We start from the raw sequence: 27,408 nt of genomic DNA, 5'->3' as shown, positions 1-27,408 counted from the left end.
GTCGACAAGCTCTCCGCTGGAGTGGAACTAAACTACAGAACCAGTGGGAACCTGTTCAACCTTCGCCGGCTTCAGGCCAGGTCCAAGACCAGCCCTACCTCTGTCGTCGAGCTACAGTACGTGGACGATGCCTGCGTCTGCGCACATAGAGGCTGAACTCCAGGACATAGTCGACGTATTTACTGAGGCATGTGAAAGCATATGGGCCTTGCACTAAACATCCGTAAGTCAGAGGTCCTCCACAAGCCTGTCCTCACCGCACAGCACTGCGCCCCAGTCATCAAGATCCATGGCGCGGCCCTGGACAATGTGGACCACTTCCCATATCTCTGGAGCCTCCTATCAACAAGAGCAGGCATCGACGACGAGATCCAACACCGCCTCCAGTGCGCCAGTGCAGCCTTTGGCTGCCTGAGGAAAAGAGTGTTTGAAGACCAGGCCCTCAAAACTACCACCAAGCTCATGGTCTACAGGGCTGTAGTAATACCCACCCTCCTGTATGGCTCAGAAACATGGACCATGTACAGTAGAAATCTCAAGTCGCTGGAGAAATACCACCAACGATGTCTCCGCAAGAGATCCTACAAATCCCCTGGGAGGACAGACGCACCAACATTAGCGCCCTTGACCAGGCCAAAATCCCCAGCATTGAAGCACTGACCACACTTGATCAGCTCTGCTGAGCAGGCGACATTGTTCGCATGCCAGACACGAGCCTCTCAAAGCAAGCGTTCTAATCGGAACTTCTTCACGGCAAATGAGCCAAAGGTGGGCAATGGAAACGTTACAAGGACACCCTCAAAGCCTCCCTGATCAAGTGCAACATCCCCACTGACACCTGGGAGACCCTGGCCAAAGACCGCCCTAAGTGGAGGAAGCGCATCCGGGAGGGCGCTGAGCACCTCGAGTCTCGTTGTCGAGCGCATGCAGAAATTAAGCGCAGGCAGCGGAAGGAGCGTGCGACAAACCAGTCCCACCCTCCCCTTCCCTCAACGACTATCTGTCCCACCTGTGACAGAGACTGTGGCTCTCGTATTGGACTGTTCAGCCACCTAAGGACTCATTTTAAGAGTGGAAACAAGTCTTCCTCGATTCCGAGGGACTGCCTATCATGATGATGAAATGGATTGGTACTGAACACCTCTTGCCTTTAAGGAAATGATGCATTCGCTCATTTTTAAAAAAATAAAAAGACCATTTTAGGGAATAAGACAAGGATTTTTTGTTGCCAAGGAGAGGGAGGGGTTGCGAGCAGCTCAGGATGGAAATGACTTTCTGCGCTTTGAGATAATTTAAGATTTAACATTTTGCCTGCAAACAAACTTCAACTCATTGACGTCTCTTCTGCCCCAATTATTGGGTGAATTTTGGCCTGGTCACAGTTGGAGAGAAGTGTGCCGTAAAGTCTAACTGGGATAGAGGAGCCAATGGATACAAATACACAAAATCATTAAAAGGATCACCACTCGTTAACGAGGCCATTTTTTTTTTAAAAACGTACCAGGCACTGGGGTTCATTTCTAGAGAAAGCAGAGAATTTATGTAAAACTTGTATCGAACTTTAGTTACACCACACTTGGAATATTGTGCACAGTTCTGGTCTCCATATTTATAGAAAGAACAAAGAGGTACAGGAAATGTGCAAAAAGGATTCGCACGGATGATACCAGAACTGAGAGGTTATAACTATCAGCAAAGACTGAACTGGCTGGGGCATAGAGATGTTGCCAAATGTGGGGGAGACCAAAACTAGGGAGTCATAATTATAAAACAGTCACCAATAAATCCAATCGGGAATTCAGGAGAAACTTCTTTACCCAGAGAGTGGTTAGAATGTGGAACTCGCTACCACATGGAGTTGTTGAGGCGAATAGATAGATGCATTTAAGGGGAAGCCAGATAAGCATATGAGGGAGAAAGGAATAGGATATACTGATCGGGTTAGATAAAGTGGGGTGGGCAGGAGGCCAGTAGAGACGAGTTGGGTCGAATGGCCTATTTTTGTGCTGTCGATTATATGTAACACTATGTTAAAAGGGCACACCTTGCTGCCAGTGTGACATTTCTATTTTCCGTATACTACATCTGAATGAAACTTCCAAGTTATGTGTGCTCTGGACTTGTGCTGACTCAAGACTCTCCGCTAGTTGAGTGAGGAGATGGACATTCTGGTCTGGATTTTAATTCAGGTCCTGATTTGAAAGGAAGACATTCTAACCCCGTGTAATACCCATTTTAGTTTCATTTTATCAGATTTTCTCAATGTTTGAAGTGATTTCTTCTCATTGGACAGTGGGGTTGCTTTTGAAAATATTCACGCTTGGAAGCACTGCATCTTTTAAATGTTTTTTCCAATGCTAATCATTCGTAACTCCAAAACCGAAACAAAAATGCTCATGTCGCCACAGCACCTCCTAGTAGCTAAACTAGAATGTGGTCTGTCTAGCCATTTCATTTAGTGAGAATCCGCTTTGTAAGCTGTACTGGTGGCTCATGCTCTTGTATCATTTTTGCTACGAGGGTTTACTTGATTAATTTTTTATGTTCTCGTGTTTATATTGATTTTAAACGACAGGGCGATCAGCTCTTCAGAAACGGGTGATGGCGTTACTGAGGAGGATAGAGCATCCAACAGCGGGGAACACTGAGGTAAATGTTAATGTTTTTTTTTTGCATCAATACATATCTAATTTGCAAGATGTTTGTTTCTACTGTACATATTACAGCAGAAGGTGGGCATTTTAACTTGTGTGGTGTTTCAGGTGTTGCAAAATGTACTATTTCCCTGAAATGTGGGGCAAATCTTGTGGTTTTCTTTTGAAGAATACTGCAACTGGTAAAAGATACTGTTTGCACTGAATCACCCAGTGGAAGTTCAGGTATTTGGTGCATTATCGTTATTAGAAATGAATAGAAGCTGTGCACTGGCAAATCATGTTGGAGCTGTAACATGTGTTGCATTGGAATAAGTTATGGGTTTATGCCTATAGGCTGTTGCTCACCTGAGTTGCAAATCTCAACAGCAACTTTATGGGGAAATGCCAAATGAGGGCCTGGCCTTTTGCCACAAAGGGGAGGGAGAAGAGTGTGAAATTGTAGGCTCAATTATCACCCGGCCATTCTCGTCCCCTTTTCGTGATGGTTTCAGTAGCACTAATGGAGGTCTAGGGGCTGTCAAAAGAGACCTGAGGATTTCTTTTCAAAGTTAATTATTGCATTTTTTATATAATCGAAAGGATGTGTGCATTTTGAAACCTGGAAAGTTATTCCAATATTAAGAATTGACACGTGATGTTCATTCATAGGGTAGAGATTAAGATTTGGAAATGCAGTATAGTGTAGCCATCCAAAGAATAGCCCTTAATTGTGACAGAACATAAGAACCTAAGAACATGAGAATTAGGAGCAGGAGTAGGCCATTCGGACCCTCGGGCCTGCTCCACCATTCAATGAGATCATGGCTGATCTTCGACCTCGACTCCACTTTCCTGCTCTATCCCCATATCCCTTGATTCCCTTAATATCCAAAAATCTATCGATCTCTGTCTTGCATATACTCAAAGACATGAGCCACCATAACCCTCTAGGGTAGAGAATTCCAGAGATTCACCACCCTCTGAGTGAAGAAGTTTCTCCTCATCTCAGCCCTAAATGGCTGACCCCTTATTCTGAGACTGTGACCCTTGGTTCTAGACTCCCCAGCTAGGGGAAACATCCTCTCTGCATCTACCCTGTCAAACTTTGTATGTTTCAATGAGATCACCTCTTATTCTTCTAAACTTCAGAGAATATAGGCTTAGTCTTCTCAATCTCTCCTCGTGGGACAATCCCCCCCCCCATTCCAGGAATCAGTCTGGTGAACCTTCGTTGCGCTCCCTCTATGGCAAGTATATCCTTCCTTGGATAAGGAGACCAAAACTGCTCACAATGCTCCTGGTACGATCTCACCAGAGCCAGATATAATTGCAGTAAGATGTCTTTACTCTTAGGTTAGTTTTAGTGAAAGATCCTTTTTTCAATTAAGTATGTGTCCAAGTTGTATACACTTGTTTGCCTCCTTAGATACTAAGTAAACCACAAAAGCTGGCTTCAGATTGTTAGAGCTCAGTCATTGCAACATCTCTGTTAGGTCTACCACATTTTCTCTGAAATGCCTGCTGTAATAATTGGTGGTGTTAGTTGTAAAGAAAGCAAGTGATGCTTTTTAATCCCATCTGTGATGGCCAAATTAGCATATTGACAACTGGGCCATATGTTCCGCATTTACACCAGTTCCCTTTTCTGATGTAGACTTGTTACTGCTTTGTTTTAAGGCCTGGGAAGACACACATGCAAAGTGGGAACATGCGACCAAGTTAATTCTTAATTATCCTAAAACTAAGCTTGAGGATGGACAGGTAAGTCTATAAGTTTTAGAGCGTAATGCAAATGGACACTTAGCAAAACCAGTTATGATTTGGCACCTGTCTCGGTCATCGAAGGTGTAAAGATGGCTAGCATAGAATCACATTAGGCCTTAAGAAATGCGTTTCTGCTGTTAAAGTTAAAATCATCTTGGGCCACGGAAAAAGGATTCATAACTGACATGTGAATACTTAAATATAAACAGAAAATGCTGGAAATACTCTTAAGTCAGGCAGCATCTGTGGAGAGAGAGAGAGGTTTGCCTGCCATGCTGAGTATTTGCAGCACTAAATATTAGAGGAGGAGGAAGAGAGTATTTTGTCCTGTTGCAAGATCTGCATCTAACTTGGAGGGACACGTGGCGTTTAGCCACATTAGATTGAGCATAAGGAAACTGTTAAAGTGTGCCAATTCCAGAGACTTAAATTATCCTCTTCATAGTAGTCACCTAATCGAAACCTCTCCTGCATTACTTTGTGTAACATAGGTAGCCTTGTGGATGGTCTGGAAAGTGTACAGGAGCAAGCCATTGCGCCTTCAAGCTTACTTGGATTTGCCATGGCAGCTCCATCTCTTTAATCCCAGTTCCCTTACCCCACAACATCCCTGAAAACACACTTTGCAAGTCATTATCTTGCTTTTAAACACCTCAATTTCTGAATCTATGAACTCTTGGAGCACAATATACACATTTTAATAACCTGTGATGTGAAGTGTTTTCTGGATTTGTTTTAGATTTCCCCTAATGTGGAAAGATTCTATTCCTGTCGACTGTCAAACCCTGCATTATTTTAGCTCCTCAGTCAGATCACCCTTATTCTCCTGATTACTATGGCATATAACCCAACTTTGCCCAATTTTGCCATGGCTGATTCCCTTCATTCCAGGTTTTTATCACTGGGCTCCTTCCAAAGCCAGCATACTCTTCCCAAGGTGAGGTGCCCAAACTTGAACACAGCACTCCAAGTATTGACTGCTCTAAAGAACTGTAGCAATACTTGTATTTAGTTTCTCTTAACACCAATAGCTTAAGATCCTATTAGTCTTTTTAATCACTTTCTGCACTTGTAAGCTAGCTTTCAAGTCCCGGGTCCCAAATCCTTTCATCTATACCTTCATGTGCTTCCCAATTCAGTGTATCTTGGTATCTGCCATTCTTGCATCCGAAAGTATATTATCTCACGTTTTCACATGAAACTGCATCTGCTATTGCTCTGTCCACGTGCTTAATCTGCCCGTTTGAAATGTTTCTTTTCTTCACAATTCACTGCACCTCCGCAATTCACAGTATCTGGAAACTTGGATATAATTTACTCTATATACACACAAGTAACCTGAATCTGGGAATAGAGTGAAAAGCTGAGGCCCCAGCATAGATCCCTGGGGGAACAGCAGCTGTCGATGCCCAGCAATCTGAGAATGGCCTTTTTATCCCACTGTTTGCCTTTCAACCAATTAACCATCCATTCCACAAGGTTGCCTCCAATTCTGTTATGATGTGCTTTTCTTGTGTAACTTGCCTAATTTGTTATATTTTGGTGAAGCCATTTTTTAATAAAAGTTTGGTTCTGTTGTACACTTAGAATAATTTCCTCCCTTTTTAATAATTCATTTGCTATAATATGTACTGACAAATGCTTCCACATTTAGGTGACAGAAAGTCTTCATAAGACGCTTGTTAAGCGCCGGATGTCACATGTAAGTGGGGGTGGCTCGATAGACCTGTCGGACACTGATTCTCTACAGGAATGGATTAACATGACAGGCTTCTTGTGTGCAATAGGAGGTGTCTGTCTCCAGCATCGCACTAACCCAGGCTTAGTTACATACAGCCCTCCCATGGGGCCAATCACTGAAAGGAAGGGTTCCATGATATCTATGATCTCAACTGAAGGAAGCGCAGAAACCCCAGTCAGCAAATTTTTGGAACGGCTTCTCACACTGATGGTGTGCAATCATGAAAAAGTAGGGCTTCAGATTAGGACTAACATTAAAGACCTGGTTGGACTGGAGCTGAGCCCTGTACTTTACCCAATGCTCTTCAACAAGATGAAAAATTGCATCAGCAGGTTTTTTGACTTGCAAGGCCAGGTGAGTATCCAAGTAAATGAACTTACTGGTCACCTTTACTTCAATGGTTAATGTGCCCAAAGTACTACCTGTTATGTTATCCAAGTTTGTGTCACTGTGCATGGAGGGGGTTGAATTTGATAAAATACATCTAATTGTGCTTTTGATGTAAATTCACTTCTTGAAGTAATTGTTGTACTTATGAAGTATCTGATGGCATTGCCCTACAGAAGAGCAGTTTAAATATATGATGTACCTGTCTTGCATTTTATGCCAAATATTGAATACTTTTGGTATTTATATCATTTTTTGTGTTTCTGTAATGGACTATAGTGGGTTTTTCTTTTCAATAAATTTTTTGGGTGTGACACTGAGAGAACTGGATTCCCATTTGGCTGAACTATTACAACTACATTATATTTTAAATGAACATGATGATGCTCCCTAAAGTGTAACTGTTCATACAGGTTTTATTGAATGATACAAACACACCATTTGTGGAACAGACTATAGCAATTATGAAGAACCTACTCGATAATCATACTGATGGCAGTTCAGAGCACCTGGGGCAGGCCAGCATTGAGACCATGATGCTCAATTTAGTTAGGTATGAGGTTCTCTCTATCTCACTCTGGTTCTCTCTCTCTCATTCTCTCTCTCTCTTTCTCTTTCTCTCTCTCTCTCTCTCTCTCTCTCTCTCTCTCTCTCTCTCTCTCTCTCTCTCTCTCTCTCTCTCTCTCTCTGTTTCTCTGTCTCTTTCTCCCCCCCCCCCCCGCCCCCCCGGTTGTGTTCTCTTTTTCTCTCTCGCCTTTTCTCTCCAGTTTTTTCCCATGTCTTCTCTCCTGAAGACACTGCTTCCTTCCATCGATGCCATGGCTGCTGGTCTTCCTCGATTACCGTGCCCAAGTAGCCATTATTCACACATGAGCCTTGATGGTGAATGTTGGGTCTGGGGTGGGGTGGCATCACAGCAAGTCCTATCCTGGCTGCACCCAAAATCCACATGTGTGCACTTCCAACAGTGACAAATGGAATCAGAAACCCTTCCACCTTCTCCCATTTGCCTTCACCCGGGGCACTGAGGCCAACTGAGTCACCTCAAAGACGAAGAGAGCCAATATCAATGATTTGCAAAGGGATCTAGCACAGGTGGGCTGAAAACAAATATTGGCCAAGTTAAACAGTTATTGAGCAATGACAGGCCTTCAAGGCAGAGGTAGTTCGGGTACAAACCAAGCATATTCCCATAAAGAAGAAAATGGGGCATCCAAAGCTCGAGCTCCCTGGATGACAAAGAAAATATAAGTTAAATAAAAGGGAGTGAAGGGTTATGGGGCGTGGGCAGGGAAGTGGAGCTGAGCCCAAGATCAGATCAGCCATGATCTTATAGAATGGCGGAGCAGGCTTGAGGGGCTGAATGGCCTAGTCCTGCTCCTATTTATGTTCTTATAAAAGAGTTAAAGGCAGTTTATGAGGCATGTCAGGTACAGAGTGCAAGCGGTATAAGCAGTGCAAAGAGAGTATGAAAAAGATTTGTGGGCAACATAAACGGGAACTCAATTTTTTAAAATAAATAATGTATATAAAAAGTTAAAGGATTAGTGGGGCCAATTGGGGACAAGAAAGAAAATCATCTTGTGGAGGCAGAGGGCATGACTGAGGTACTGAATGAGTACTTTTACATAATTTTATTCTCTTTTGTGAAGAATTAATATTGCAGTAGAGGAGTGGGAAGCAGAGCTATTGGATAGAATAAAAAAGATGCTAAATAGGTTGGCATCACTCAAAGTTAACACGTCGCCCAGTTCAGATGGAGTGTATTGTAGATTGCCGAGAGAAGCTTGGGTGAAGATGGCAGGGGCTCTGACCACAATATCTAGAGCAGCTGTATACTTAGTCAGGTGGCCTTAATTTGCTTCAGATTCGAGGAGCAGCAAATTGAAGAGAGTAGCCAATCCATATCTTTCGGCTGCTTATTTGTGAACTGATTTCATTTGTCATGCCAAATGACTGACCCCGCTAATCTCTTAATCGCCTGGCATTGCTGTATTGGCTTTCACTCTCTCCATATACCAAGTAGGTACAAAAAATAAATTCCACAATTAAATTCCAGATTGCATGATTTGAGCTTGTCGTGTTGTGCTGTTCAATGCAGGTATGTACGTGTCCTTGGGAATACAGTCCATGCAATCCAGATCAAAACCAAACTCTGTCAACTGGTGGAAGTAATGATGGAGAGGCGAGATGATCTCTCCTTCTGTCAAGAGATGAAATTTAGGTGAGCATTTTGATACAAATGTTTTTGTGATGAGGAAATACAAAGATGGCCAGGAATAATAGTATCCAGAGACTTGGGATATAAATAAGGCTATCAGATAAAATTGTCATGATAGTTAATGACATTTCTTCCTCTTTGTACGCAGATTTTTGACATCACGTGTGAAACTGGGAGATCAGCTGTGTGGGGAAATTGATGCTGTGTACCAGTGTTGCAATATGATGTTTAACTTATTTTTTTTGTCCAGGAACAAGATGGTGGAGTATCTGACAGATTGGGTTATGGGAACATCAAACCAGGCTGCTGATGATGATGTGAAATGCTTAACGAGGTAAAGCACTTTTTTTCCATTAAATATTTCCAAGCTGAGATTTTATGAATGCTTAAGAGATCATCCTTTTTTCCTGAAGTGATCACTTGTATTTGTTAAGAGTATATGATTAAGCCTGAAGCAAGAAAAAAGCCGTCTTAACTTTTCAACCCTACTCATTTTACCATTCATCGCACCAATTTAAATACTTGAGGAAAAGATTTGCCTAAATACAGATCAGCCATACTGAATGGTGGTGGGACAGGCTCGAGGGGCTGAATGGTCTTGTCCTGTCCCGATATTCCCAAGTCACAAAGGTGATCAACCAAAGTGCAGAATATATGTCCATTCCCACCTCTCCATTGTTCAATCCTGGTTGCTGCCTCTCGCACACATTACTGTCCTCTTACATTCCCAGCCTCACTGGGCCCATTGTGTCACAAGAGTATTTGATGATCAATCTAATAATTGCCCACTGCAATCTTCAATTCCACTATGAAACAGATATGTATCTAGTTCTATTTTGAGCAATTTCACATACCATTCATTGCTTTGTTGTTTCACCGATCCAATACTCTTGAGGGTTAAAAGAAATTCTGTAATCTCTGATCTGATTTGAGGTGTAATAATTTTAAACTAGTGTCTTCCAGTTCTGTTTTCAATCAAATGTTTTCCTTAACTATGTGACTCAAAGCATTTTTTTTTACTTCGTCATCCAACAACATTTTCATTCAGTTGTGCAGTAATTTTCACGTCTTCAGATGATTTTATGGCTGTCTTCCACAGAGACCTTGACCAGGCAAGCATGGAGGCAGTGGTGTCGTTGCTTGCTGGGTTACCTTTGCAGCCAGAAGAGGGGGATGGCGTGGAACTAATGGAAGCTAAATCACAGCTGTTCCTCAAGTAAGTTCAGTTCAGGACATTTGAGGTAACAAACCCAAATGTTGAATGTGAGTGATTTGAACTGTGCACAAAAATTCCTCGGCTGCCACATATATTTTATTTGAGTACGGTAGCATAGTGGTTATGTTACTGGACTAGTAATCCAGAGGCCTGATGATTCGGAGATGTGAGTTCAAATCCCACCACGGCAGCCGGGGAATTTAATTTCAATTGAATAAATTTGGAATAAAAAGCTAGCATCGGTAATGGTGACCATGAAACGACTGGTTTGTTGTAAAAACCTTGCTGGTTTCCATGACTAATATAATTTAGGGAAGGAAATCTGTCGCCCTTACTCGGTCTGGCCCATATGTGACTCCAGACCCACAGCAATGTGGTTGACTCGTAACTGCCCTCTGAAGCAGCCAAGCAAGCCACTTAGTTGATTTAAGAATAATGCTCACCACCACTTTCTCGAGAACAATTAGGGATGGGCAATAAATGCTGGCCTTGCCGGCAGTGTCCACATTCTGTGAACAAATAAAAAAAACAAAATTTTTTAAGTTTAAAAAAAAAAAAAATTGTAATATTCAAATAAAATGTTGCTCTCCCTCAGGTACTTTACTCTCTTCATGAATTTGCTAAATGACTGCAGTGAAGTGGAGGAGGAAACAGCACAAACAGGTGGCCGAAAACGAGGGATGTCACGGCGCCTTGCGTCACTCAGGCACTGCACAGTTCTTGCCATGTCCAACCTTCTCAACGCGAATGTAGATAGCGGGCTTATGCACTCCATAGGTGAACAAAACGCCTTTTTATTTATAATTTCTTCAAAAGCATTCACTGTATGCAGATTTAATTCAGCATATTACATGGGCAGCTGATCGGAACGCAATTACATGCAAATATTTGAATCAAAGATAAATCTAGCTACTTTTAAAAAGAAAGAAAGGCTTGCATTTATATAGCACCTTTCATGACCACCGGCGTCTCGGAAAGCGCTTTACAGCCAATGAAGTACTTGAGTGTAATCACTGTTGTAATGTGAGAAACGCGGCAGCCAATTTGTGCACAAGCGAGCCCCCACACACTGCAATGTGATAATGACCAGATAATCTGTTTTTGTTATGTTGATTGAGGGATAAATATTGGCCAGGACACCGGGGATAACTCTCCTGCTCTTCTTGAAATAGTGCCATGGGATCTTTTGCTTCCACCTGAGAAAGCAGGCAGGGCCTCGGTTTAATGTCTCATCCGAAAGTTGGCACCTCCGACAGTGCACTGGATTTTTTTTTTGTGCTCAAGTCCCTGGAGTGGGACTTGAATCTACAACCTTCAGACTCTGAGGCGAGATTTTGATTTTAGTCCTCTCCCACTCTTTCCTGGTGGTGCTGAGGTACACTTGCATGAGCATCAACCAGCAGTCTTTCTTAAATGGCTATTTTTCATTTCAGAGTCTGGACTGCGCATGTGATGGGCTGTTGTAGCATCAAGGACCACACATGCTGTCCTCAACCGACTGTCCCACATGCACATCTAAACCAGGGTCACTGGATAGCGATTGGCTCACTTTTTACCCCCTGTGGAGATCAGCTAACTCAGCACAAACTTGGATCAAAACTCAGACCTTCCTGATCTGCAAGAGCTGAGTCCCAGACTGGGCTTTTTTCTAAACTAACTGGTCTATTGGAGCAGATTCTTCCTGGGTTTTCTTGGTTTTTCAAATGCTAAACATGTCAAGTCTAAGTTTCCAACTGCAGAGTTGCAAAGAGCAGCAGCACAATTTTTAGTAACATATATAAAATACATTGTTTTTGAATTTTTCTGTTTGTTTATAATGCAGTAATTTATGCAAGTTAATAGAATTTCTGATCCAAGCTTAAGTCTTAGACTAGTTGTGTTATCACAACTGAACAATAATTACGAGGGTAGAAAATAAAACACCATATATTTTTAAAAAATGAGAGCTCAAATTACTGTTATTGGAAGATTGGAGATTCAGCAAATAACGAGAAGGCTTTGGTTTGCTTGTCTTGTGCTGCCCAGCATGCACTAGAATAAAGGTCGTCTTACGTTCCTCTGCTGGATCAGAAATGAAATTGGGAAGTTGAGGTAAACCATCCAAGAGTATGATTCCAAGGTTGACAAATGTGGGTCTCTACCAATGTGATGTTTTTTCCAAGGTGTGCTCGCTTAGCATATTTCATGTGTGTTGGGTTGATGCTGGATTTCAGCATTGTTGAGGTTTTATGAATCATGCTAATGTTTATCTAGAGGAATTGCTTTTCGACAATCAGTGACAAAAATGATATCTTGAAGGTTTAGCCTTGTGTTCCCTGCCCAACCATAACAAAACCCTAATTGGATTTTTGTTTTGTTTTACTGTGCTTAGGCTTGGGGTACCATAAAGATCTTCAAACAAGAGCTACCTTCATGGAAGTGCTAACTAAAATTCTTCAGCAGGGCACAGAGTTTGACACACTTGCAGAAACGGTACTGGCTGATCGGTTTGAAAGACTTGTGGAGTTGGTCACTATGATGGGAGATCAGGGAGAGCTGCCCATTGCAATGGCGCTAGCTAATGTGGTGCCGTGCTCACAGTGGGTAAGTGGACTTACTTTAGAAACATCACCATGTTAAGAAGGTGCTCAAAATGGTTGCAATTAACTTTCTTTATTTGGAGCAAGGGGTTTGTTTAAAATTGTGCCTGTGTTTCAATGCATCGTGTGAGGAGAAAGTGCTTTGGACGTATGATTCTTGTGCCAAGGTCCTTGTGTTGTTTGGGAATGGCGAGTGGCAAAGTAAAACGTGAGTGAAGGAGGAAGTGACAAGAAGTGCAAGATAACACGCATACTCACCCAAATCTCCCCCCCAAAAAAAATTAACCATTAGTTTACATTTAAATTACTTACATAGAAATATTCATACTGCATCTTTTATTGTAAAAGGTTGCAATACTCTAATTGTCATTTAATGTTTCTTGTGTTTTCCAACTTGAGATGCACCAAATAGCTTCATAATTTTAGGTTTCCGTTTTGCTTCCGCTGTATAATTGCAGCTCTGCATGCAAGATTGATCTCATTTTCAAAAATAAAATTATTAAATGCATACAGTTAGACTGCCTTCGACATCTTCATGTATCAACCCATTCAGTTCATGGTTAATGGATGAGAAGACGAAGGAAGGATTCATGTCCTGGCTGTTTGATTTGGTCACTTTCCTATTAAACGCTTTCAGTTCTAAGCAATATTCACAGTCATTATATGGAGTCATTATCCTAGATGTTTATTTTAGTGCCTATTCTCACATCACCCAAAGATTGAGTTAGTCCCTATCTGAACAGGTAGGGAAATGTTCTTAGGAGCTGGAATAATTTGTTGAAACTGAGAGAATTGTACTTGTGTTCTTAAGTCATCGTTAATCTTAGAATTGGATTTGTTTCTATATCATCAATTAATTTGAATATATTTACTTCACCAACCATATCTGATGGTTTACAGCGTTGGTGGTGATACAGGGATTGTCATCAGCTTGGGAGAATGTTACCAACGGGATCCCACAGGGGTTTGCTTTTGGACGTCTTTTGTTTCATATCTTCATAAATGATGGAAGTGCAGTGGTTACATTTGCGAAAATAGAAAGCTAATGTAGACTACAAAACAGAACAGGATAAGCTACAGGATGACTTGAATATACTTGGGAATTGGGCAGACTGGTGGCAGATGAAATTTAACATAGAGAAATGCTTCATGTGGGGACAAAAAAATCCAGCCAGGGATTATTACTTAAATGAAAATAATATAATCTGTGAAAAATGAGAGACACCTGGGGGTCCGGATTGACAATAAATTGAAGCTATCGCAACGATGCTCGGTAGCAGTGGGTAAAGCAAATCGAATTTAAAAACAGAAAATGCTGGAAATCTCAGCGGGTCAGGCAGCATCTGTGGAGAGAAACAGAGTTAACGTTTTGGGTCGATGACCCTTCGTCAGAACTGGCGAATGTTCGAAATGAACACATTCTTAAGGAGCACTGAAAGGGCAGGGGGAGAAAGAACGGATGTCTGGTTGTATTAAAAGGTCAATAGTGAGGATATCCTGGCATTTTATAAATCATTGGCGAGACTGCACTTTGAATACTGTCTACTGGTCTGCTTGCTGCAGCACAGAATTAACATTGCAGCTATTGAAAGGATACCGAGGAGAGCAACCAGAATTGAAAGTGTGGTGGAGGCAGACGCTATCATAGCTTTCAAAAGGAAATTGGATAAATACCTGAAGGAAAATACATTTTGCAGGACTACGGTGGTCAGGGCGGGGGAGTGGGACTAGCTGAAGTGCTCTTGCAGCGAGCCAGCTGAATGGTGACCTCTTGTGCTGTAACCATTCCATGAATGATTGAGGGGATAGAGGGATTGAATTATGAGGAGTGATTATGTGAATTGGGCGTGTTCTCACTGGCAAAGAGAAGGCTGGGAGGTGATATGATTGCTATTCTTAGGATTCTAAAGGGACTAGACAATGTAGACAATGACAATCTATTTCACCTTGTCCAGGACATTGGGCTCAATTTTGGCCAGGAGTTGCTCCGTTTATTTTTGGAGTAACTTGATTTTTCTGGCGTATCTTAAAAATCCCCATTTTGCATATTCAATTTGTGCCAGTGTAAATGAGTTAGTTACGTTTTTTTAGTTTAGTTTTTCTCAAAAGGGGGCATTACCAGCCACCAATGCCAGTTTTGGCCATTTTGGCTGCTTTGGTCAGTTAATAGTTGCTCTAAATCTACTTAGGCCAGTGTATGTGGCCACTTCAGAAAACACTTGCGGAGAGTTAAGAAATCAGCAATCAGCGCAGGTAGGTACATCGGAGGCCATTTGGCCTGGGATAGGGCGGGAAGGGAAGCGGAGAGGACCTGCACTTAAAGCATCAAGACTTACAAAGCACAAAAGGTAAAAAGCATTCAATAACAAATAATAAAAAAAATAGAAGTCCTAGCTACCTTCATCTGAAAACTCGGCCCGGGAAGGCAGTGAGCCGGCTGGTGCGGGAGGCCACTCGGCCAGGGATAGGTGCGAGATGACCAGGAGACCACTTGGACAGGGATAGGGGCAGGAACTGCCGACATCGGAGCACACACAGCCTGCAGGAAGCAAACTCACCGGACAGCAAAACACAAGCCGCTATGATTCCTTCAAAAAATAAGCGATTGCCAAATTTCTGCGCTACTGCGCATGCGCGGACATCGCGACCCGATTCCAACGCGCATGTGCAGACGTCCCGGCACTGTTTTCAGTGCAGAATGATGGCTCCGCCCCCGACTCGACTGGCTACGCTGTGCGATGACCGAGGAGAGGCCGGACAGCAGCCAAAGTGGGAAGGATTTTTTTCAGCGCAATTATGAATGGAGAAAAGCGGCACATCTCCGGTAAGTGCACCGAAAAAAGGGGTGGGCCAAAATTGAGCCCATTAAAACTGACTGGCAAGGCCTGTGCTTGAAGGGGCTAAATTCTAAACTAATCTGCGGAAGCCATTATTTCACTGAGCGAGTGGTAAATCTATGGGTTAGACTCCCTAAGGAGATGACGAAAGTCGAAAGTGTTGATACATTAATTCAAGTAAAAATTAGATGTATTTAGTTCAGAAAATAATATTTTGGTATACAGTAGAAGTAATTTGATACATGGCGTACGGTAAGTGTAGCATTCTTGGGAGGAACAGATAGCTTTGGACCTATGGCTCCTAAAGCTTTGCACCATTGGTGGGTTTTCCTCACCTCGTGTCTGGGTCTGCTGTCGACTAATTGATTAGAGACTGATTGCCACCATTAGTCAACAACTCCATTATCATATTATGCGACTACCAGAATGGTAGATGGCGAAGTAGATGTCTATTCATAACCTGTGATGTGAGGTAAGTGCCGTATCTGACTTTGCCTGAAGGTGGCAGCAAAGCATAGAATTCCTGAGTTTTGATGCTTGACTATTATATCACAGTTGATGATTTCTAGAATTACAGTGTTATAATATGTAAAGTTGTTTGGGTAGCAATGTGGTTCTCCAATAAATAGTGCCAAATTTGGGGGGAGCGGGGTGGAGGAGAAAGATGTGGAGAGTGAGAACAGTTAACTTTGTCAGGTTGCTTTGATAAAATAAGGTACTGCACTTTACAGATGAAGGGAGTCAATTGCTGCATGTACCTCAGTTGTGGTCGATGGCTACTTTTTTGTTAATGTACTTCTAATCAAAGTTAATTGGACACAAGTTACAAGAATAGTTCATAGCATCACTGAGTAAAGTGTTAGTCAGAAGATCAGAATTATAATTTCATTCAATTTGATCTTGGTGTGGTAAGTACAACCTTCAGTTAATTAATGTAGTTTAAAGTATATGGAAAAAATTTAGACCGAGACTGAAGTAATAAATGTGGGTTCTTGTTTGTTTTTCTCCATGTTTATTATTGGCCCATTCCTTGGGGTGCCCAGTTTCCACCTTCCCATTTTGCCTGTTTCCATCCCTGTTGCCTTTGAGTGTGGCCATGTCCTCTCTGTTCATTCCCCCTCCCTCCCCCCTTGCATTTATGTGCATTGAATATTAAAAAAAAGAGAATTGTTTATAGTATGTAAGGTGCACATGTAATAAATGTCATTTTGAAAGATGATAATTTGCAATTCTCCATTAAACATACCACACGTGCAGATCAGTCAGATTTAACAGTAGACCCAAGACACAGCTACAGCTCCCAGCATCTCCATTGCACAGTCATCCATACACAAACGTCAGAAGTAGATTGCGGTAAAGTAGTCCCCGTTGCATTGTGGTGCTACAAAATGGTGTGCCATAGAGTGGCAGGGTGCTGGTTTGGGACATTAATTTCCCCTCTGCTTATGTTCACCCCACTCCCACACTTCTCCCAAAATCAGGGCAAGTTCATAAATTATCCGTATCATTAGGGGCAAGGTGGAAGCGGAGGTCACTCACTTCCCCACAGGGAAATAAAAGTCAGAACACCGCTCAATTACTTGGGGACTTTCTGGAGAGTGATTGGATGCTGGCTTTCCTTTCAAACTGCTTTTCCTCTCCTTCGCCCTCCCCACACATCCCAATCTGATCAAGTTCCATGGAATTGGATTGCTTACGGCCTATTGAACAGTTCCCACAATTGAGTTTTGCAGATAGCAATTTCTTGAATAGTACTGCATGGATGTAGCTCAAAAAAATGCAATTCTTCATTTTTACTACAGACTTCCATTGGGCCAGTCACAAATCTCAACCAACAGGTAGGAAAGCTTAAAATGTGCACACAAGCAAAATGCACTCTTGAACCAATTGCAGTAATTCTCCAACTGCTTTGAGCAGAGAACGGTTTTAAGTAGTTCCTTTAGTTATTTCTTTCTTGGTGGTGATATGCTTATGGCAGCTTAATGTAGCTCAGGTCTGGGTAGCAGTTGTAAAAAGGTTAGCATGACTTTGGTTGGAGCTGAGCACTAGACCTGAACCTTGACTCTTGCACATTCTTGCCAGTCGAGACCAGCAGAAAGTTGGGTTTGAAAAAAAAATGTTAACCGATGGGTCGCATTGATCTTATTAAAAACAAAAGTTAGTTTGAGCATTATCCTTGCATATTTCTGTTAATTTGTTACATATTTTTCTTCAATGCTTGAATGTCCTCCACTGGGAGGAAACAGGCTTTCTGTAATTAGATTGCTCAAATTTGTAAATAAGCTGACAATTGAAAAAAATTAAGTTTAGGCACCCAGGTCTGGAGTCGTGACTGGCTTCAAAGGGGCTTGTTATTCTTTGGCTTGGGTGGATGGTCCTTCATAATGAAAATGCTCCTTACCAAAAAGTTTAATTCAAACATTGCTTCAGTTATTGCCCCTTAAGAGGAAAGATTTCAACTTGCACAATTCCCGAAAGCAGCCTTGGGAGACCAGCCCTGTCCAGGGCTAGTAATCCGGAGACCTTGATTTCAAATCCAACCATGACGGTTAGAGAATTTGAATTCAGTTCAAAAGAAAATCTGGAAATAAAGAATTGGCTTCAGTAAAAGTGACCACAAGGCTTGTTGGACTGTCCTTAAAAACCCAACTGATTCATTCATGTCCTTTCGGGAAGGAAACCTGCTGTCCTTACCTGGTCTTGCCCATATGTGTGACTCCAGTGCCACATCAATGTGATTGACTCTGACTCTGAACTGCCCTCTGAAGTGGCCCAGCATGCCATTCAGTTGCATCAATAAGGATCGGCAATCAATTTCAGTCTTGCCAGTGATGCCCACATCATGAGAACGTATAAAACTTCCAGCCCTTGTGGGTGGGGAAGGGAGCAGAGATGTTGCTAGTGGCCAGCTGCTGTTCATCTAAATGGACAGTGCCATCCTACCTGTTTTCTGGATGCAAATCCTGTCCCTGCAAGTCAAAATTTCAGCACCTGCCTCTTAAACAGCTCTCATTGAAGAAGGGGTAATTGCCCCCCCTCATCCTCATTCAGATTGGAGCACCAATACTGTCTTTTAATTTAGTTCCCTCATTTATTGAGCACAGTAACTAGACCTAACCCATTGCATGAGCTTCTCCTAGAAGAGTTTGCTAGTTACTGTGCTTTGCTTGTTTGAATTGGAAATGCCACTTTTTTGTATTTCATAACATATATTTATAGGAAGGTGACCCTAGTTGTGTAGAAATGAATTAAAAGCATTTATTTTGGGTGGGGGTGGTAAAAAAATATCAGACGGGAAATGCTTTTTAAGAGACCTGTCTGAACCTAATTATTTGCTGCTTCTCACTGGCATTCTGCATTAACCCTGCGCTGTTCTTTCGAGTAGTTTATTCAACATCTCCAATTACTCGTTACAGTTCTGTAATTTATGTCGGTGTCTCTGTTTTTTCCCACCCCCCTCCAGGATGAGCTTGCTCGTGTGCTGGTGACGTTATTTGACTCGCGTCATCTTCTCTATCAGCTGCTTTGGAACATGTTCTCCAAGGAGGTTGAGCTCGCAGATTCCATGCAGACCCTCTTTAGAGGCAACAGCCTTGCGAGTAAAATAATGACTTTCTGTTTTAAGGTAAACCTGCCACACATTTATGCATGACACACTTGATTATGCATGCTGTTTCTTTCCTGCAAACAAAAAAAATATTAAAGAAACCCAGCCCTTTCTCTGCTGGTTTGTTCAGAGGAACCATGAATTTACAAGCTACAAAAAAGCTTCCCGTGTCACAGAAAATACCTTCGAGTTGACTCCAGGATCTGCCCAAGCAATTAATCTATAATTGACCCCAGGATATGGTACAGACCTTGTGCCTTTAAGAAATATGAGTTACACAAGCTCTATCTCAGCAGCAGCTGAATAATATGTTTTGTTTGTGACATAGTGTAATGCTCTTCTCTTTAAAAATGGCATATCCTCGCTCCATGAGCAATGCCATGGGGGATCTGATATTTGAAATATGTTTAGGGTGATTTCACTTCTGAAGCACCGTTTATACGGGGTGGTAAAAACAATGGTAGCAAAATGCAAGACTAATCTAGTTAATAACAGGGGAAATGTCTTGATCCATTTGTATACAGTCAGTTGTTTGAAACCTTGGTGTTCATTCAGGAATTCATGAACTTCAGTTTTATTAATAAACACCTTGCATTTCCTATTAACGCTGCTGAGCAAAATTAAAACTTCTTGTTCCAAGTGCGTTCAGATTTGAATTCAACCAAAGAGCGTGTGAGAAATGCAGCCAATTGTCTTGAGAAATCTGAGCCGGGTTTTTCCGCTTCTATTCCTGCAATCCATCATTTTCCTATCCATTAAAATGAATTGGCTGAAAATTGTGGACTGGCAAAATGCAGAAGCGGGGAATCCAATCCATTAGCTTGTCATAGGGTGAGCGATTCCACTTAGTCTTGTAAGATGTGCTTCAATTTCTTGTGCTTGTTAATAAATATAAATTTGTACATTAATGAAATCTTTCCATTTAAAAAAAAAGATAAATTGTTTCTTTCCGTTGAATATAATCTTAAAACAGATTGATGGGATGCCAAGCTTAATTTGCATGTTCCCAATGGACAGTTACACCAGTTAGCGTGCGAGCTTTGTGCCACTAACCGAGGGGAATTTAGAAAATTTATGTACTTTTAATTGGAGGTTGGCAGGTTAAGTGGACCCCAGTTATCTTAGAAAATTTAGAAGGCAGTAATCTAAGGGGCAGTAAATATAAATTGGAAGATCAATTTTGCAAGTGATTTGCCTCCAAAGATTAGGCTACAGCCTTGACATGGTACCCTTGTTTATAATACAGGCTGCTTTGAATTGAAGTTTAATTCTGGTTTTGTGTTGGCGTCACTGGTGTGTGAATGACGAGCACGACTGTTTCATGTCCATAATGTACAGCTGTTCACAGCTTTGATAGTACAGATGCAGTGTCGAGAATCCGGAACCTTCGGGACTGAAGTCGTTCCGGATTCCCGACTTTCGATCGTCTTTCTGACGTCACTAATCCGGAAACACCCAAGCCCAGGTTCGGGTATTTCCAGATTTTGGAACGCCGAGGAGCTGTTCGGGCGGGGCCCCGCTGCCGAGGAGCTGTTCGGGCAGGCCTGCAGCGAGGTACGGGCAGGGGTGGTGAGGCCCAGGTTCGGCTGGTACGGATTCTGGAACATTTAACAGATTCCAGAATTCTGGATTTTCGATGCTGCACCTGCACAAATTTATTGACAAACCTTAAATTGGACCCCTGGGAAAGTTGACATCTGGGATATGTATCTTATGATTTGCTTCTACATTGCAAACTACCCTTGTGCTCTCTTGCTGCTTTCAGGTCTATGGTGCTACATACCTGCAGAAGCTGCTTGAACCATTGCTAAAAACGGTACTTAAGGACCCCGAGAAACAACACCTCAGCTTTGAGGTTGATCCAACCAGGTTAGCATTGTCTTTCTGTAACTATTGTCAGTGACCTGGTCTGTGAGGATGTTCAAATGAGAGAATATTATATGTCTTATTTTATCACAAAGGGAAAATAACTGTATCCAGATCTGTTAATCATGCAATGTCAGCGCAGGAATTCTATGTCCCCATTACTTGAAGGAGCTGTCCTGCTGAGCGAATAAATCCCTCCCACCCACCATTGCCCCCCCGCAAAAGGAGTCACCATCTCGATATTAAATACCTCTTGCTGTAGTAGGGCTCAATCAGTGGAAATTCCGGGGTGGTGATCTTTCTTGCTCATGAGACTAGGTGCTAAACTTGGTTCAATATGCGGAAAGGCTGTAACATGGAGTTGAATTAATGCTGGTGTAAGAGTAAAGTGTGGATATGATTTACCCAGGTACTGATCTGTAAACCTGGTTCTGGATAGATTGTACAATCGGTTGGGGACCAGGGGCTCAATTTTCCCCAATGCCGTTTTTTGGCGTATTTGAAGAGTTACACCTGTTTTTTTTGGACCTGACTATGCCAAAAAAAAAAAGTCCCGTTTTAACTTGTGAATGTGGCCCGGCGCACATTGTCCTTAAGCTCTGTGGATGGAGCCTAAGATATCAGGTTGCCAGGGTAACAAGGGACACACTGTGGGCTGAGGCTGGGAAGTGAAACATACATACAAGACATTCTGGCCAGCTCACAGCAACCTACACAAGCACATTGCAGCTTACCAGCATTAAAATATTCGAGTCTTTGTGCCAAAAGTAAACTGAATTGGAAAGCCCCGCTTGCCGGTGCCCGGTGCCGGCCGAAAGGCCCCCCCACCCCCAGAGCCGGTACCGCTCCTATCCTGGGCCGAAAGGCCTCCCTCGCCACCGGAGCCGGTGGCCGAAAGGGTGGGCAGACCAGACCAATAGCCTCAGATTAAAGTTAATTCAAGATTAAAGACAAAAAGGAGATTGTTACAGTATTACAGAACCGGTTAGTAAAAGAGGTTAGAATTACCCACTCTCTCTCCCTCTCTGCCTCTGCTGTCTCGACCATGGAACTGGATCTAATGCGCTGATTCCCTTACCTGTGCTGATTTTGTTAATTTCCCACAAGGTTTGGCAAATTACGCTTTTTCTTGACACATACGCCATCTTAAGAAAAATCGTAGTTGGCCAAACTTGCATAAATAGCCAGAATTGGCGCGGGTGGCAGGAAACGCCCCTAATGAGATAATAAAAAAATCATAGCCTAAAAAGAACCCGAACCTAAGTGAATTACGCTGGCACAGAAACTTTGGGGAAACTTGGAGATTTTAATTTACTCAAAAAAACGGTGCACGCCAAAACAACGGTTCAGATAATTGTGGAAAATTGAGCCCCAGATTGTGGCCAAGATTATGAACAATCCAAACTTTCACGCGCTGCAATACCAGGCCCACAGAACTATGTAGCTTGGAGACACGTAGTGCCAGTCACATGGTGGTAGTCTCATTACTGCATTTGTCCCTGACCTTGGATGATGCTGCTGGGGCCAGCAATTTAAAGGCGTACAATGTGTTTTTAAAAATGCAACTATGCACTGGTAATGGCCTACATTAACACAGCATTGAAACTTAACAGGGCAGCTCCTTAAAAACCTTCCTGAATGTTGACTCCTGGGTTGTGTGGAGTCAACTGAGCTTGGGCAGTAAGGCTACTACATTGATTTTAGCACTGCTGAGTCAGAGTAGGGAAATCGGACAGGCATTCCTGCTCCTAATTGTTTTCCAATGACCTATGCTGGAAGGTGTGGGTGTTGGGTATCCACATTATCTTCGCTTCTCCTCCCCCACCACCCCCCACAACCTGGCGGCAGTCCCCAAGCTGTTGAATAGTCTGCTGATGCTCGCTATGCAGATTTTCACATGTAAAAGGGGCACTGGAGAGGAGGGGTTGCAGGAACTAACTGGTGCCATGGAATTATACCACAGCGCTGCTCCCAAGTGGGAGGGAGGGGGGTTTCTCACTGGTAAGCGAGAGTAAGGTCACTCACAATTAATGAGCAGTTTTTAAACAGGCAGACTGCATAGAAGTTGGTCAGTATGCCTGTATTAAATATTAGTTTCCAGTATTTTTGTTCTGTCCTTTTATAATCATTGTTTTTGAGGTCAAGAAATCTGCTTTTTGCAACATGTTAAACTGTACAATAATCTACCTTATTGGCCTTCGCGCTAGCCATCAATTGCACTTACACTTGCCCACTGACTTTCTATGGGCTTTCGCACTCGAACCTGCAGTGATTAGAAATTCAAAACAGCGCGATGCCCTCTACAGGGGATCTGGGATATGTCAGCTGGGCAAGCAAATGTCTTATCTCCTTAACCAATCAGAATGAAGAAACCGTAGAGACATGCAGAGTCTAAACCAGGAAGTGTGAGTTAGAATAGTTCATTCAATGCTAAATCATGTACAGAAAATGAAATCGAGGAAAAGAAAGATGAGTTTGAGAGAAATAGATAAGAGCAAGAAAGAAAAAGTTAAATATATATTTAATTTAAAAAAAAATCTTGAACACTAATTAAAATCTGAAGGAATGAGACTCCACATTTGTAAAAGTTAACTTTCAGTGCCAAAGAGGTTGTTTGGCAGTAAGTAAGACTTAACACGCCGTTAAAATTTCGCTTACACTTCAGTGGACAAGCCCCAACTTTTTCTGGCGTGTTTAGTGGATGTCTATCACGCAAGTGCCCCAACCTCTCACCGTTGCATGTATTTGAATGGCGAGTCTCTCGCCATGATACTGGTATCACGAAGCTTCTGGCGGAGCAGGGCAACCTGGATAGCAACTTCCCGATTTCCACGTTTAACTGCGCAGGTGCGGTCGGTGGAAGTTGCTGTCCGATTCACTCTTTAATAACGATGAGCGCCGTTGGCCTCGTTATTTCTACCGCAAAATCCGGGCCATTGTCTTTAGTTTTATATTTTTATCTGCCTTTTTTAAGTCACTTTCTCTCTTTTGAAGACTTTCAATTTTCGTCCCTCTTTTTTCTTTGTGGGGTGTTCTATTCCCTGAAAGAACACATTGAGCAATACCCCTCATGTTCTGTGACTGTTTTTTGGGGGGGTTTGCTTTCTCTGCCTCTTTCGCCCCACCCCCCCCCCCCTCTCAATCCCTCAGATAATGTGCGAAGTACCTTTCCTCCACTCTACACTTCCCCTGACTGCACAACTGTAACATGAGATAGCAAAGTCATTGTGTGGGGAATTGTAGTTGTGTACTTTCACCTGTCTATTCTGTGGTGGTGCAGCATTGGGCCACCAATGTGATGACTGCCATACAGTCAATGTAGGACGACCATTAAAAAGGTGGGGTGGGGTGGGGGGGGGGGGGGGGGGGATGGTGGAAGCTTTGGATGGGTGTATTTTTTGTCTGATCTGTCTGATGTAGAATGCCTCTGGTAATGATTTGCAGTTTGAGTGTCTGTAGATTGGCTAGTCTGGAGCACTGACCATTCATTCGGCTGCAGTTGAGGTACGTTCCCACTAAGGGAAAAGGTGGGGCAACTAAAGTCAGAGCTCCCTGGATGACGAAAGAGATAGAGAGTAAAATGAAGCAGAAAAAGAGCGTGTATGACGGATCGAGAATACATCTGAGAATCAGGCTGAATATAGAAAGTTCAGACGAGTAGTGAAAAAGAAAATAAGAGGGGCAAAGAGAGGGTAGAAGAATAGATTAGCAGCTAACATAAAAGGGAATCCAAAAGTCCTCTACAGGTATAGAAATAGTAAACAGGTAGTTGAGAAGAGGTGGGGCCGATTAGGGACCAAAAAGGAGACCAATCCATGGAGGCAGACGGTATGGCTGAGGTGCTAAATTAGTACTTTGCATCTATCTTCACCAAGGAAGAAGATGCTGCCATAGACCTAGTAAAGGAGGAGCTAGAGGAGATACTGGATGGGATAATAATTGATAAAGATGAGGTACCAGAAAGGCTGGCTGTACTAAAGTAGATAAGTCACCAGGACCGACTGGCTTGCAATGCATCCGAGGACACTGAGGGAAGTGAAGGAAGAAATCGCGGAGGTACTGGCCATAATCTTCCAATCCTCCTTCGAAACGGGGGTGGTGCCAGAAGACTGGAGAATTGCAAATGTTGCACCCTTGTTTAAAAAAGGGTACAACGATAAACCAGCAACTATAGGCCGGTGAGTTTAACCTCTGTAATGGGGAAGCTTTTAGAAACGATAATCAGGGATAACCTGAATAGTCACTTGGACAAGTGTGGATTAATTAAGGAAACATAGAAACATAGAAAATAGGTGCAGGAGTAGGCCATTCGGCCCTTCGAGCCTGCACCACCAGTCAATAAGATCATGGCTGATCATTCACCTCAGTATCCCTTTCCTGCTTTCTCTCCATACCCCTTGATCCCTTTAGCCATAAGGGCTATATCTAACTGCCTCTTGAATATATCCAATGAACTGGCACCAACAACTCTCTGCGGTAGGGAATTCCACAGGTTAACAACTCTGCGTGAAGATGTTTCTCCTTATCTCAGTCCTAAATGGCTTACCCCTTATCGTTAGATTGTGTCCCCTGGTTCTGGACTTCACCAACATCGGAAACATTCTTTCTACATTTTCTGCCAGAGTACTTAAGGAGGTGGCCTTGGAAATAGCGGATGCATTGACATTCATTTTCCAACATTCTATAGACTCTGGATCAGTTCCTATGGAGTGGAGGGTAGCCAATGTAACCCCACTTTTTAAAAAAGGAGAGAGAGAGTAAACAGGAAATTATAGACCGGTCAGCCTGACATCGGTAGTGGGTAAAATGATGGAATCAATTATTAAGAATGTCATAGCAGCGCATTTGGAAAGAGGTGACATGATAGGTCCAAGTCAGCATGGATTTGTGAAAGGGAAATCATGCTTGACAAATCTTCTGGAATTTTTTGAGGATGTTTCCAGTAGAGTGGACAAGGGAGAACCAGTTGATGTGGTGTATTTGGACTTTCAGAAGGCTTTCGACAAGGTCCCACACAAGAGATTAATGTGCAACGTTAAAGCACATGGGATTGGGGGTAGTGTGCTGACGTGGATTGAGAACTGGTTGTCAGACAGGAAGCAAAGAGTAGGAGTAAATGGGTACTTTTCAGAATGGCAGGCAGTGACTAGTGGGGTACCGCAAGGCTCTGTGCTGGGGCCCCAGCTGTTTACATTGTACATTAATGATTTAGACGAGGGGATTAAATGTAGTATCTCCAAATTTGCGGATGACACTAAATTGGGTGGCAGTGTGAGCTGCGAGGAGGATGCTATGAGGCTGCAGAGTGACTTGGATAGGTTAGGTGAGTGGGCAAATGCATGGCAGATGAAGTATAATGTTGATAAATGTGAGGTTATCCACTTTGGTGGTAAAAACAGAGAGACAGACTATTATCTGAATGGTGACAGATTAGGAAAAGGGGAGGTGCAAAGAGACCTGGGTGTCATGGTACATCAGTCATTGAAGGTTGGCATGCAGGTACAGCAGGCGATTAAGAAAGCAAATGGCATGTTGGCCTTCATAGCGAGGGGATTTGAGTACAGGGGCAGGGAGGTGTTGCTACAGTTGTACAGGGCCTTGGTGAGGCCACACCTGGAGTATTGTGTACAGTTTTGGTCTCCTAACTTGAGGAAGGACATTCTTGCTATTGAGGGAGTGCAGCGAAGATTCACCAGACTAATTCCCAGGATGGCGGGACTGACATATCAAGAAAGACTGGATCAACTGGGCTTGTATTCACTGGAGTTCAGAAGAATGAGAGGGGATCTCATAGAAACGTTTAAAATTCTGACAGGTTTAGACAGGTTAGATGCAGGAAGAATGTTCCCAATGTTGGGGAAATCCAGAACCAGGGGTCACAGTCTAAGGATAAGGGGTAAGCCATTTAGGACCGAGATGAGGAGAAACTTTTTCACCCAGAGAGTGGTGAACTATGGAATTCTCTACCACAGAAAGTTGTTGAGGTCAATTCACTAAATATATTCAAAAAGGAGTTAGATGTAGTCCTTACTACTAGGGGGATGAAGGGGTATGGCGAGAAAGCAGGAATGGGGTACTGAAGTTGCATGTTCAGCCATGAACTCATTGAATGGCGGTGCAAGCTCGAAGGGCCGAATGGCCTACTCCTGCACATTTTCTATGTTTCTATGCATCTAACCTGTCCAATCCCGTCAGAATTTTATGTTTCTATGAGATCCCCTCTCATTCTTCTAAACTCCAGTGAATAAAGGCCCAGTTGATCCAGTCTCTCCTCATATGTCAGTCCAGCCATCCCGGGAATCAGTCTGGTGAACCTTCGCTGCACTCCCTCAATAGCAAGAACGTCCTTCCTCAGATTAGGAGACCAAAACTGAACACAATATTCCAGGTGAGGCCTCACTAAGGCCCTGTACAACTGCAGGAAGACCTCCCTGCTCCTATACTCAAATTCCTTAGCTATGAAGGCCAACATACCATTTGCCGCCTTCACCACCTGCTGTACCTGCATGCCAACTTTCAATGACTGATGTACCATGACACCCAGGACTCGTTGC

At 42.8% G+C, this 27,408-nt stretch overlaps 1 protein-coding gene across 7 annotated transcripts in view; it reads left to right on the top strand.

Moving 5' to 3' along the window:
• The window catches only part of nf1a (neurofibromin 1a), a 321,789-nt gene that overhangs the window by 117,552 nt on the left and 176,829 nt on the right, over positions 1-27,408 (top strand). For 4 of the 7 annotated variants that reach the window (XM_070856992.1, XM_070856994.1, XM_070856991.1 and 1 more), the window contains exons 18-29: positions 2,576-2,649; positions 4,314-4,397; positions 6,055-6,495; positions 6,942-7,081; positions 8,630-8,752; positions 9,000-9,083; positions 9,849-9,965; positions 10,561-10,742; positions 12,337-12,548; positions 17,184-17,219; positions 18,845-19,006; positions 20,754-20,857. In XM_070856992.1, the coding sequence (XP_070713093.1) occupies positions 2,576-2,649; positions 4,314-4,397; positions 6,055-6,495; positions 6,942-7,081; positions 8,630-8,752; positions 9,000-9,083; positions 9,849-9,965; positions 10,561-10,742; positions 12,337-12,548; positions 17,184-17,219; positions 18,845-19,006; positions 20,754-20,857 (1,759 nt within the window). Of the gene's footprint in view, positions 1-2,575; positions 2,650-4,313; positions 4,398-6,054; positions 6,496-6,941; positions 7,082-8,629; positions 8,753-8,999; positions 9,084-9,848; positions 9,966-10,560; positions 10,743-12,336; positions 12,549-17,183; positions 17,220-18,844; positions 19,007-20,753; positions 20,858-27,408 lie in introns of those variants that run through there. The other 3 variants (XM_070856995.1, XM_070856993.1, XM_070856997.1) reach the window with 2 other exon arrangements.

The sequence above is a fragment of the Pristiophorus japonicus genome, chromosome 16 (assembly GCF_044704955.1).
Source record: "Pristiophorus japonicus isolate sPriJap1 chromosome 16, sPriJap1.hap1, whole genome shotgun sequence".
In the NCBI taxonomy this organism is placed as follows: Eukaryota; Metazoa; Chordata; class Chondrichthyes; family Pristiophoridae; genus Pristiophorus; species Pristiophorus japonicus.
This window is presented reverse-complemented; position numbering and strand designations above follow the sequence as displayed.